Source organism: Triturus cristatus, chromosome 9 (assembly GCF_964204655.1).
Source record: "Triturus cristatus chromosome 9, aTriCri1.1, whole genome shotgun sequence".
NCBI classification, from domain to species: Eukaryota; Metazoa; Chordata; class Amphibia; order Caudata; family Salamandridae; genus Triturus; species Triturus cristatus.
Window position 1 is genome coordinate 14,562,144 of NC_140592.1, and position 12,496 is coordinate 14,574,639.

General features: G+C 49.6%; 1 protein-coding gene across 1 annotated transcript in view; it reads left to right on the forward strand.

Annotated features, from left to right (window-relative positions):
- The first annotated feature begins 266 nt into the window (after nt 1-266).
- Nucleotides 267-12,496, forward strand: part of GXYLT2 (glucoside xylosyltransferase 2) — a 110,402-nt gene continuing 98,172 nt past the window's right edge. The window contains exon 1 of the mRNA XM_085624235.1: nt 267-642. Coding sequence (XP_085480361.1) covers nt 413-642 — 230 coding nt within the window. The 5' untranslated portion in view covers nt 267-412. The remainder of the gene's footprint in view (nt 643-12,496) is intronic.

The window sequence follows — 12,496 nt, forward strand, 5'->3', positions numbered from 1 at the left end:
ATGCACGGGCCCCGAGAGGTGCACTATCTTGAGGATGCACGGTCCTGAGGATGCACGGTCCTGAGGATGCACGGACCCTGAGGAGGCACGGACCCTGAGGAGGCACGGACCCTGAGGAGGCACGGACCCTGAGGAGGCACGGACCCTGAGGATGCACGGTCCTGAGGATGCACGGTCCTGAGGATGCACGGACCCTGAGGAGGCACGGACCCTGAGGAGGCACGGACCCTGAGGAGGCACGGACCCTGAGGAGGCACGGACCCTGAGGAGGCACGGACCCTGAGGATGCACGGACCCTGAGGATGCACGGTCCTGAGGATGCACGGACCCTGAGGAGGCACGGACCCTGAGGATGCACGGTCCTGAGGATGCACGGTCCTGAGGATGCACGGACCCTGAGGGCCACGGGGCCATGAAGCTGCACCGTAAGCTTGCAGCCATGCTGCTGGGCTGCGGTTTCCTGCTTCTCTTGTACCACTTGGCGAGGAGAACTTCGGAAGAGCCGAGTGAAAAGATTCCCCCGGAGGCCTCTGTTTTTGGAGCCGCCTCCTCCCCCGGCAAGGAGCCGCCATCTGGGCCGGGAGAGCCCCCTCGGACCCCGACAGGCGCCGGGAGACACCAGTCGCTGACCCCAGTTGCCAAGTAAGTGAGAAACTTGTCTAAACAAACAAATGTTCCCCATTTTCCAAGTAAGAGCGTCTCTCTTGTGACCACTGACAGCCGAGTCACTATCGTTGTGTAACACCAGCCGTCATTGTTCGATTGTGTGATGTCACCATAAATGGGGGGCACCAGTGCCGCCACTATTAATTTCAGGTGTCGATAGGTTAGTGACGTGAAGCGTGTAAGAGTAATGGGTGGAAAGCACTCACCTGCCCTGTCCTACCCCAGGAAGAATGTGTGTGCGATGTCATAGTAGAATAGACACGTTAGACTATGTGACGTCACAATGAGACTCACCTGCGTCTTCACTATCCTGACTGGGTGCATTTGACGTCATAGTGAATCGCTTCAGTAAGAATTTTTGATTGTGCAATGTCATAATAGACCAAATCTAAAAGCCTTTCGTCCTATTATAATGTTTGACTGTGTGATGTCACAACTTGATCTCCTGCGTCTTAAGTATTCTGAGTGTGTGATGTCACAGTGAAACGCTCCTCTGCCTTCTCTATCCTGGCTGTGTTCATGTGACGTCACACTGAACGCCATTTCCCCCCCACCGTCTTCCCTATCCTCACTGAGTGCTTGATTGTGTGATGTCATAATAGACTAGAGACCAAGCCTTCTCGGCCTATCAGAATGTTTGAGTGTGTGACGTCACAATGGGATCCTCCTACTTCTTCCCTATGCTATCTGATTGCTTATGTGACGTCACAGTGAAACGCTCCTGTGCCTTTGCTATCTTGACTGTGTTTATGTGACATCACAATGAGGTGACATGAGGGCTTGATTGTGTGACGCCATAATGCAGGTGACAGAGAAGGAACTCGTTTGATTTCTCTTTTCCAGTAAGAATTTTTGAATGTGTTACGTCATGACGAAATGAGAGGCTTCTCTGGCTTCACTGTCCACTTTAAAGGTTTAATTGTCTGAGGCGGGGCTGGGGATAACATCCCCTTTCGTAGCCAATCAGAATGCTTGATACTGTGACATCACAATAAATGGGTTGCTCCCCCTGCCTTCACTGGCCTAATACAGCGATTGATTGTGTGATGTCAGCAGCATTACTGTAGGTGTCATCAGTTGCAGAGAGTCCTTCTAGCCGCCCCATTCCATGTGAGGCTCCCCTGACACGGAATCTGTAATCAATGTTTAAAATGTGCTTGTTTTCCTGCTGGTCCTGGAACAAATGCTGTGTGTTGTGAAGCATCTTTGGGGCGCAGCGCACTTTCAGAGTCACACCGGCCCCGCTATCACACGCCTCTGCACAACGTGTATGGTCTCAAGTGCTAATGAACCAGGATCACACAATGCGGGCAAGTTACTCAGCCAGGATTATGAGACTGGTTAGGTCTCGCCTGACCCAGCGCATGCGCTGGTCTGGCGAGACTTATTGAGAGGGCTCCAAAAAGTGCTACCAGGCCAGCCTAGAGCTACAGTGCATGTGCGCGGGAGCGCGCGCCGCGCTTTACCGCATTTACTTTCACTTTGGTGGCCGCACGGCCGCTTTGATGTTTGATCGCGACCACTTTCGCGGCCGCGCGGCCGCTTGGCATAGCCAATAGGTCTCGCTTTTGGGACTTTATAAGTATTTAGTTATGCAACTGTTGCATGGCTCAACACTTCTAAGGTCCCAAAGGCAAGACCTATTGGCTATGCCAATGCTTGTTTTATGGCTCTGGCCAAGCCTATAATTTAGCCAAAGAATACCTCTCAGACCTGTCACTAAAGAGGCCCGCGTGGATTTAACGGCAGGAAGCCGAGGCGCCGTATAAAGGTGAGTCTTAAAAGAGAGCTGTGGTACCCGGAGCAAAAAGAGCAATTGATATGCTGAACGAATCGAACATTCACCCTCAGTCAGAGATCTGGGTTAAATCCATTGTTCACGCCACCTCAGTTTGGATCCAGCCATATGCAAATCAGGTTTGACCCTGCTCCAATGGGAACAGCCCAGCCCAAACTGCCAAACCAGATCCTCTCTGGACCGGAACCAAGCATCCTGGGACTGGTTTCAGGTATCACCCCTCATCAGCCAGGATAGCCTGAATCTGGGTGCATACAGAGCACAGAACCTACATCTAGGCATACCCGTCCAACAGAAGGAGCTCTAGATCTTGAACATGAGTCGAGCAGAAGGAGCTCTAGATCTAGAACATGACTCAAAAACAGAAGGAACTCTAGATCTAGAATATGAGTCAACAACAGAAGGAGCTCTAGATATTGAACATGAGTCAAGAACAGAAGGAACTCTAGCACCTGAACGCGTCTCAAGAACAGAAGGAGCTCTATCATCTGAACGGGTCTGAAGAACAGAACGAGTTGTAGCAGCAGAACATGACTCGAGCAGAAGGAGCTCTAGATATTGAACATGAGTCAACAACAGAACAAACTCTAGATCTTTAATGCGACTCAAAAACAGAAGGTGCTCAAGATCTTGAACATGACGCCAGAACAGAAGGAGCTCTAGCACCTGAATGCGACACAGGAACAGAAGGAGCTCTAGATCTTGAACATGAGTCAAGAACAGAAGGAACTCTAGCACCTGAATGCGACACAGGAACAGAAGGAGCTCTAGATCTTGAACATGAGTCAAGAACAGAAGGAACTCTAGCACCTGAATGCGAAACAGGAACAGAAGGAGCTCTAGATTTTGAACATGACTGAAGAGCAGAAGGAGCTCTAGATCTTGAACATGAGTCAACAACAGAAGGAGCTCTAACACCTGAGCGCGACTCAAGAACAGAAGGAGCTCTAGATATTGAGCGCGACTCAAGAACAGAAGGAGCTCTAGATATTGAACATGAGTCAACAACAGAAGGAGCTGTAGCACCTGAATGCGACACAGGAACAGAAGGAGTTCTAGATCTTGAACATGAGTCAACAACAGAAGGAGCTCTAGCACCTGAGCCCGACTCAAGAACAGAAGGAGCTCTAGATCTTGAACATGACTCGAGCAGAAGGAGCTCTAGATCTTGAACATGACTCGAGCAGAAGGAGCTCTAGATCTTGAACATGACTCGAGCAGAAGGAGCTCTAGATATTGAACATGAGTCATCAACAGAACAAACTCTAGATCTTTAATGCGGCTCAAAAACAGAAGGAGCTCAAGATCTTGAACATGACGCCAGAACAGAAGGAGCTCTAGCACCTGAATGCGACACAGGAACAGAAGGAGCTCTAGATCTTGAGCATGAGTCAACAACAGAAGGAGCTCTAGATCTTGAACATGACTCGAGCAGAAGGAGCTCTAGATCTTGAACGTGAGTCAACAACAGAAGTAGCTCTAGCACCTTAGCGCAACTCAAGAACAGAAGGAGCTCTAGACCTTGAACATGAGTCAACAACAGAAGAAGTTCTAGCACCTGAGCGTGACTCAAGAACAGAAGAAGCTCTAGACCTTGAACGTGAGTCAAGAACAGAAGGAGCTCTAGATCTTGAACGTGAGTCAACAACAGAAGGACCTCTAACATCTGAGCGCGACTCAAGAGCAGAAGGAGCTCTAACACCTGAACATGAGAATTGATCCGTGAACACAGATTCTTAAAAAGCATCCCTCTGAGCTGCACTAAGGACACAGCACTGAAGGGGCTCCACAGACATCACAGATGGTGGCCTTAAAATGTTAGATACATGTGAGAGCAGCAGCGTTCCATGGACCTCTAGCTGAACACCCTCTTCCTATGGCTCAGTCCTGGTGGGCACTCCTTGTGGCTCAGTCCTGGTGGGCACCCTCTCATCATGGTGCAGTCCTGGTGGGCGGTTCTTCAATGGTTCGATCCTGGTGAGCGCCCTCTCCTCGTGGTTCAATGCTGGAGGTCACCCAGTCCTCATGGTTCAGTCCTGGAGGGGACCTTCTTCACATGGTTCAGCCCTGGTGGGAACCCTATCCTCATGGCTCAGTCCTCGTGGGCACCCTCTCCTCATGGTTCATTCCCAGAGGGCGGTGCTTTGATGGTTCAGTCCTGATGGGCATCCTCTCCTCATCGTTCAGGCTGGAGGACGGTGCTTCGATGGTTGAGTCATGGTGGGCAACCTCTCCTCATGGTTTAGTCCTGGTGGGCACCCTTTCCTCATGGTTCAGTCCTGGTGGGCACCCTCTCCTCATGGCTCACCCTCTCCTCATGGTTCAGTCCTGGAAGGAACCCTTTCCTTAAGGCGCAGTCCTGGTGGGCACCCTCTCCCCATGGTTCAGTCCTGGTGGACACCCTCTCCTCGTGGTTCAGTCCTGGTTGGCACCCTCTCCTCGTGGTTCAGTCCTGGTTGGCACCCTCTCCTCATGGTTCAGTCCTGGTGGACACTTTCTCCTCGTGGTTCAGTCCTGGTGGACACTTTCTCCTCGTGGTTCAGTCCTGGTGGACACTTTCTCCTCGTGGTTCAGTCTTGGTGGGCACCCTCTCCTCATGGTGCTGTCCTGGTGGGCACCCTCTCCTCATGGTGCAGTCCTGGGAGACACTCTCTCCTCATGGCTCGGTCCTGTTGGGCACCCTCTCCTCATGGTCTGTTCCTGGTGGGCACCCTCTCCTCGTGGTCCGTTTCTGGTGGGAACCCTCTCCTCGTGGCTCAGTCCTGGAGGGGCACCCTATCTGCGTGGTTCGGCCAATGAGGGCACCCTCTCCTTGTTGATCAGTCCTGGTGGGCACCCTCCCCCCGTGGTTTAGTCCTAGTGGGCACCCTCTCTCCGTGGTTCAGTCCTAGTGGGCACCTTCTCCTCATGGTTCAGTCCTGGTGGGCTCCCTCTCTTCGAGCTTCTGTCCTGGAGGACGGTTCTTCGATTTTGCAGTCCTGGTGGGCACCCTCTCCTCATGGTTCTGTCCTGGTTGGCACCCTCTCCTCATGGTTCAGTCCTGGTTGGCACCCTCTGCTCATGGTTCAGTCCTGGTTGGCACCCTCTCCTCATGGTGCAGTCCTGGTGGGCACCCTCTCCTCATGGTGCAGTCCTGGTGGGCACCCTCTCCTCATGGTGCTGTCCTGGGAGACACTCTCTCCTCATGGCTCGGTCCTGTTGGGCACCCTCTCCTCATATTCCGTTCCTGGTGGGCACCCTCTCCTCGTGGTCCGTTTCTGGTGGGAACCCTCTCCTCGTGGCTCAGTCCTGGAGGGGCACCCTATCTGCGTGGTTCGGCCAATGAGGGCACCCTCTCCTTGTTGATCAGTCCTGGTGGGCACCCTCCCCCTGTGGTTTAGTCCTAGTGGGCACCCTCTCTCCGTGGTTCAGTCCTAGTGGGCACCTTCTCCTCATGGTTCAGTCCTGGTGGGCTCCCTCTCTTCGTGTTTCAGTCCTGGTGGGCACCTTATCCCTGTGGCTCAGTCCTAGGGGACACCCGCTCCCGGTGGTTCAGTCCTAGTGGGCACCCTCTCCTCACGGTTCACCCTCTCCTCATGGTTTAGTCCTGGAGGGCACCCTCTCCTCATGGTTCAGTCCTGGTTGGCACCCTCTCCTCATGGTTCAGTCCTGGTTGGCACCCTCTCCTCATGGTTCTGTCCTGGAGGGCACCCTCTCCTCATGGTTCAGTCCTGGTTGGCACCCTCTCCTCACGGTTCAGTCCTGGTTGGCACCCTCTCCTGGTGGTTCAGTCCTGGTTGGCACCCTCTCCTCGTGGTTCAGTCCTGGAGGGCACCTTCTCTCATGGTTCAGTCCTGGTTGGCACCCTCTCCTCATGGTTTAGTCCTGGTGGGCACCCTCTTCTCATGGATTAGTCCCGGTGGGCACCATCTACTCAGGGTTCAGACTTGGTGGGCGGTGCTTCGATGTTTTTTGTCTTGGTGGGCGGTGCTTCGATGGTTTAGTCCTGGTGGGCGGTGCTTCGATGGTTCAGTTCATATGTACATGTTTCCAAGTAGAGGCCTGTAAAGATATCCTTCAGGGTCCCAGAGTGATCAGTGCTGACCCACCTCATACTTAACTCATATCACAAGCGCCTGGGAGGCTTCCTGCTCACGTGACCCTCTTACAGTGAGTATGCGGATGACGCAGATTTATATAAGGTTTAATAACAGCAGCTCTGTCAGCCGCTGAAAGAAGGGCCTTTCCAGAATACAAAGATGGATTAGCTAAAACTTACCTTAAAGAACGAATTTATCTGAACCAGGCAGACGAGAAATAAGCGCTGCAAAGAATGAGTTCCACTCCTCAACGAGGGGTCTCTGAGGTGAGGCGATGCCAAGTCTGAATACTGTCCCCAAGTGTGCGACCAGGCATTAAAGGTGTCTTGTAACCAACAGGTGGCAGTCTGTCTGTGCCACGCAATTTGGATGGGCTTCATCCGGGTGATGGAATCTCTTTTATGAGTCTAGGAGTCTGTTTCATGAGTCCGGGAGTCTGTTTCATGAGTCCAGGAGTCTGTTCTGTGCAACTATGACTCCGTTTCATGAGTCTAAGAGTCTGTTTCATGAGTCTTGTGTCTCCTTTATGAGTCCAGGAGTCTGTTTCATGAATCTATGCGTCTCTTTCATGAGTTAAGGAGTCTGTTTCATGAATCTTGGGGTCTGTTTCATGAGTTAAGGAGTCTCTTTTATGAGTCTAGTAGTCTGTTTCACGAATCTAGGGGTCTGTTTTATGAGTTAAGGAGTCTGTTTTATGAGTCATGGGGTCTGTTTTATGAGTTTAGGCATCTGTTTCATGGGTCTAGGGGTCTGTGTCATGAGTCTAAGGGTCTATTTTATGAGTCTAGGGTCTGTTTCACGAGTCCTGGAGTTTGTGTCGTGAGTCCCGGAGTCTGTTTCATGAACCTAGGAGTCGCCTTTGAGTCCAGAAGTCTGTTTTATGAATCTAGGAGTCTGTTTTATGAATCATCGAGTGTGTGTCATACGTCTAGCAATCTGTTTCTTGCACTAGGAGTCTGTTTCATGAGTCTGGGAGTCTGTTTCATGAGTCCAGGAGTCTGTTTCATGAATCTATGTGTCTGTTTATGAATCTAGGGGTCTATTTCATGAATCTAGAAGTCTGTTTCATGACTCTAGGAGTCTGATTCATGAGTCTAGGAGTCTGTTTCATGAATCTAGGCGTCTGTTTCGTGAGTTAAGGAGTCTGTTTTATGAGTCATGGGGTCTGTTTTATGAGTTTAGGCATCTGTTTCATGGGTCTAGGGGTCTGTTTCATTAGTCTACGGGTCTATTATATGAGTCTAGGGCCTGTTTCACGAGTCGTGGAGTCTGTGTCGTGAGTCTCGGAGTCTGTTTCATGAATCTAGGAGTGTGTTTCATAAGTCTAGCAATCTGTTTCATGAGTCTGTGAGTCTGTTCTATGAAACTATGACTCTGTTTCATGAGTCTAAGAATCTGTTTCATGAGTCTAGGGTCTCCTTTATGAGTCCAGGAGTCTGTTTTATGAATCTAGGAGTATGTTTGATGAATCATCAAGTGTGTGTCATACATCTAGCAATCTGTTTCATGCACTAGGAGTCTATTTCATGAGTCTAGGAGTCTGTTTTATAAGTTTAGGTTCTGTTTCATGAGTCTAGGAGTCTGTTTCTTGAATTTTTAAGTCTGTTTCATGAGTCTAGGGGTCTGTTTCGTGGATCTCGGAGTCTCCTTTATGAGTCTAGGAGTCAGTTTCATGAGTCTATGCATCGTTTTATGAGTCTAGGAGCTTGTTTCATAAATCTAGGAGTCTGTTCCATGAGTCTAGGGGTCTGTTTTATGAGTCTTGGGGTCCATATCATGAGTCTAGGAGTCTTGTTTCATGAATCAAGGAGTCTGTTCCATGAGTCTAGGGGTCTGTTTTATAAGTCTAGGTTCTGTTTCATGAGACTAGGAGTCTCTTTCATGAATCTAGGAGTCTGTTTCATGGGTCTAGGGGTCTGTTTTATGAGTCTAGGTTCTGTTTCACGAGTCTAGGAGTCTCTGTCATGAATCTAGTTGTCTGTTTCATGGGTCTAGGGGTCTGTTTCATGAATCTATGAGTATGTTTCACGAGTATAGAAGTGTTTCATGAGTCTGAGAGTCTACTTTATTAGTCTATGATTCTATTTTGTGAGTCTTTATGAGTGTGGGAGTCTGTTCATGGGTTTAGGAGTCTGTTTCATGAATCTACTAGTCTGTTTCTTGAATCTTGGAGTCTGTTTCATGAGTTCAGGGATCTGTTTTTTGAGTGTAGGAGCCTGTTTTTGAGTGTAGGGGTCTGTTTTATGGGTCTAGGAGTCTGTTTTCATGAGTCTAGGAGTGCATTTCATGAGTCTTGAACTATGTTCATGAGTGTAGAAGTCTCCTTTATGGGTCTAGGGATCTATTTTTTGAGTATATGAGTCTGTTTCATGAGTCTAAGAGCCTGTTTCATGAGTTTAGGGGTCTGTTTCATGAGTCTAGGAGTCTGTTTTCACGAGTCTAGGAGTGTTTCATGAGTCTATGAGTCTCCTTTATGAGTCTTGGAGTCCGTTTCATGAGTCTTTATGAGTCTTGAACTCTGTTCATGAGTCTAGAAGTCTCCTTTATGAGTCTAGGGATCTATTTTTTGAGTTTAGGGGTCTGTTTCATGAGTCTAAGAGCCTGTTTCATGAGTTTAGGGGTCTGTTTCATGAGTCTAGGGGTCTGTTTTATGGGTCTAGGAGTCTGTTTTCATGAGTCTAGGAGTGTTTCATGAGCCTATGAGTCTCCTTTATGAGTCTTGGAGTCCGTTTCATGAGTCTTTATGAGTCTTGAACTATGTTCATGAGTGTAGAAGTCTCCTTTATGGGTCTAGGGATCTATTTTTTGAGTATATGAGTCTGTTTCATGAGTCTAAGAGCCAGTTTCATGAGTTTAGGGGTCTGTTTCATGAGTCTAGGAGTCTGTTTTCACGAGTCTAGGAGTGTTTCATGAGTCTATGAGTCTCCTTTATGAGTCTTGGAGTCCGTTTCATGAGTCTTTATGAGTCTTGAACTCTGTTCATGAGTCTAGAAGTCTCCTTTATGAGTCTAGGGATCTATTTTTTGAGTTTAGGGGTCTGTTTCATGAGTCTAAGAGCCTGTTTCATGAGTTTAGGGGTCTGTTTCATGAGTCTAGGGGTCTGTTTTATGGGTCTAGGAGTCTTCTTATCAGGGGTAACATCTAGGTTGTGGATAGCCCTAGGCTTTTTTGTACAAGAGTGCTTCTGGAAAGGGGTTGTCCAGGGCAGGTTGTGTCAGGGACTTCAGGAGACCTTGTTCTGGAGACACTGGGGTCCTAAAACGATGAGTAGCCGAAAGGTGCCTCATTGAGATGAATGTGAGGGAGAGTTCTGACATCAGTTGTGGTGAAGTGATCATGTCTTGAGCAGCAACACCAAGAGGCCTCAGGTCAGAGGTCGAGTTGATGTATTTATGAGATGAGCAGTTCTCTCACACCTCAAGGGCATGAGGGGTGAATGGCTGGAAGGAATCATTCATGCTTTGAAACTTCTTTTTTTTTTTTAATCATTTTATTTTTTAACCAACCAGCAGTTACATAGCATAAAAATATTACAATCATCGATATTCAGGAGCACACCGCATTTTGTGATGGTAGCCGTCAACATACACATGTTGGCTGTCTCAGCTCGCAGTGCCCGCACCAGCAGATAGTATCCCGTCTTATATGTGCCCACACCTCCCGGCTGCCAGCCCGCCCCTCCACACCACCCCAGCAGACATTATAGATGTGGTGCCCTTAGTTATCTGAGGTATTAGATATGTCATGGGTCAGTTTGTGATTCAGATTCTTGCGCCGCCTGCAGACAGTGAACAAGCGGCTCCCAGAAGCAACAGGTCATGTCCGTGATCCAGTCTTTGAGCCTGGGGGGTCTCTTGCTCGTCCACTTCATCGCTATTCGTCTTTTCGCCAGCAGTAGTGCTATCGCTAAAAATGTCCTGCGTCTAGCATGTTTAAGTCTCCTGACGCCCAGTATGCACACCAGAGGGGTGTTGGGTATCTGCTCCGCCAACATTTCAGATAGTGTGGTTGTGACTTCATCCCAATATGTCTGCAGATGAGGGCATGACCATGAGGTATGTAAGAAGTCAGCGCATGGTGCCTTGCACCTTTGGCAGTTATCCGTCTCTCTTAGGCCCAGTCTGTGTAGCTTGGCCGGCGCGTAGTAAAGTTGGTGTAGGAATTTGAAATGGATGATGCATAGGGCGTAGGTTGCAGTTTGACGTGAGGAGTGAGAGTTGCGTGCAGCTATATTGCCAATCTCGTTCATCTATGGATACGCCCAGCGCCCCCTCCCATCTGCCCAATGCTGCAGTATGTTTCTCGGCCTCTTCCTCCTGGGCTGCATTATAAAGACGTGTCACCAGGTGTCGGCGGTTGGGGGCTGTTAGTAATATTTGTAATGTTTGTAGTTGTGGGGGTTCGTCCGGGAATGTGTCGTATAAGGACCGGACCGCCGTTTGGAATCGTAGATATGCAAAGTGCTTTAGTGGGAGCTGGTGGGCACAGAGTGAGGGGTCTGTCCATTCAATGAAAACGTTATGAGGGTATAGTTGTCCCATAGAGGTCAGTCCCATTTCTGTCAGCAGTGCGTGCATTTTCTGTTCTTGTGTAACAGTGAGCTTGGGATGTTTCGCCGTGGATAGCGCTCGAGCATACACCGGCAGCTTACGTGCCCTGTGCGCCAGCGCATGCCATGCCCTTGAGGTGCACTTGGCTGTATGAATCACGTCCCTCGATATATGACTTATCGGGTCAGCTATAAGCGCAGTCAGCGGCAGCGGGGCCACACTGTCTGTTTCTACTGCGATGTGTGGTATGTATGCATGTGGCTTCGTCCAGTAGTGGGCATGTTGTGCTTGTGCGCGCAGGTAATATAGTTGGAAGTCTGGAGCCCCGAAGCCCCCCAGGTGATAAGGTTGGGTTAGGACCTTCCAACTGATTCTGGCCTGTTTACCTGCCCATGTTAGCGTCTGTAATATGGATCTTAGTCTGTCAAAAAAAGTCGCAGTCAGCCAAATCGGAATGTTCCAGAAGAGGTACAGAAACCTGGGCAGTATAATCATTTTCTGTAATGCTCTTCTGTCCGCCATTGAAAGAGGCATTTTTATCCATTTGTCTACCTGTTCCTGCAGCCTCACCAGTGCCTTTCCATAGTTCTCCCTAATACCCAGGTCCGGGACCCGATGTATCCAGACCCCCAAATACTTACCTGGGTCTGTCCGCCACTGGAGAGGGTATTCCAGTGAAGGCTCCTCTGTCTCCGCTGTTAAGGGCACCACGACTGACTTGTCCCAGTTTATCCGGAGGCCGGCATATTGTTCATATCTAACATATTCCCTAATGTGCGGGTGTAGGTTTCTGTCTGGGTGCGTGGTATAGAGGACCATGTCATCCGCGTATAGGGCTTTACCGATAGGGCGGAGGCTAAATTGCAGAGCCGATTCAGAGTGTTTCTGGCAGATCATACTGGCCAGTGGTTCTAGTATTCGTGTGAACAGCATTGGTGACGGTGGGCAACCCTGTCTAGTGCCGCGCGTTATCACTATCGGGTTGGATGTGTAACCATTTATTCTGACCCGTGCCTTGGGTGCAGCGTATAGGAGCGCTATCCATTTCAGGAAAGGTTCTGGGAACCCCATTTTGCGGAGAGTGGCAAACATGAAAGCCCACTCCACTGAATCGAACGCTTTGGCAGCATCCAAAAGGGCCGCAGCCGCCGGTATATCTGGGTCCAGTTGGTGATCGAGTGCAAACATTGTACGAATATTGTGGGTGGTGGGCCGTGTCGGCATGAAGCCCGCCTGATCTGGTAGCACCAGGTTACAAAGGAGCGGTTGTATTCTATTTGCTATTATTTGTGCTAGGATTTTAGCATCCATGTTTATCAGGGATTGGGGTCTATATGACTCGCACTCAGGGGGGTCCTTACCCGGCTTAGGGAGTGCTATCAGGCGTGCTTCATTTAATGAAC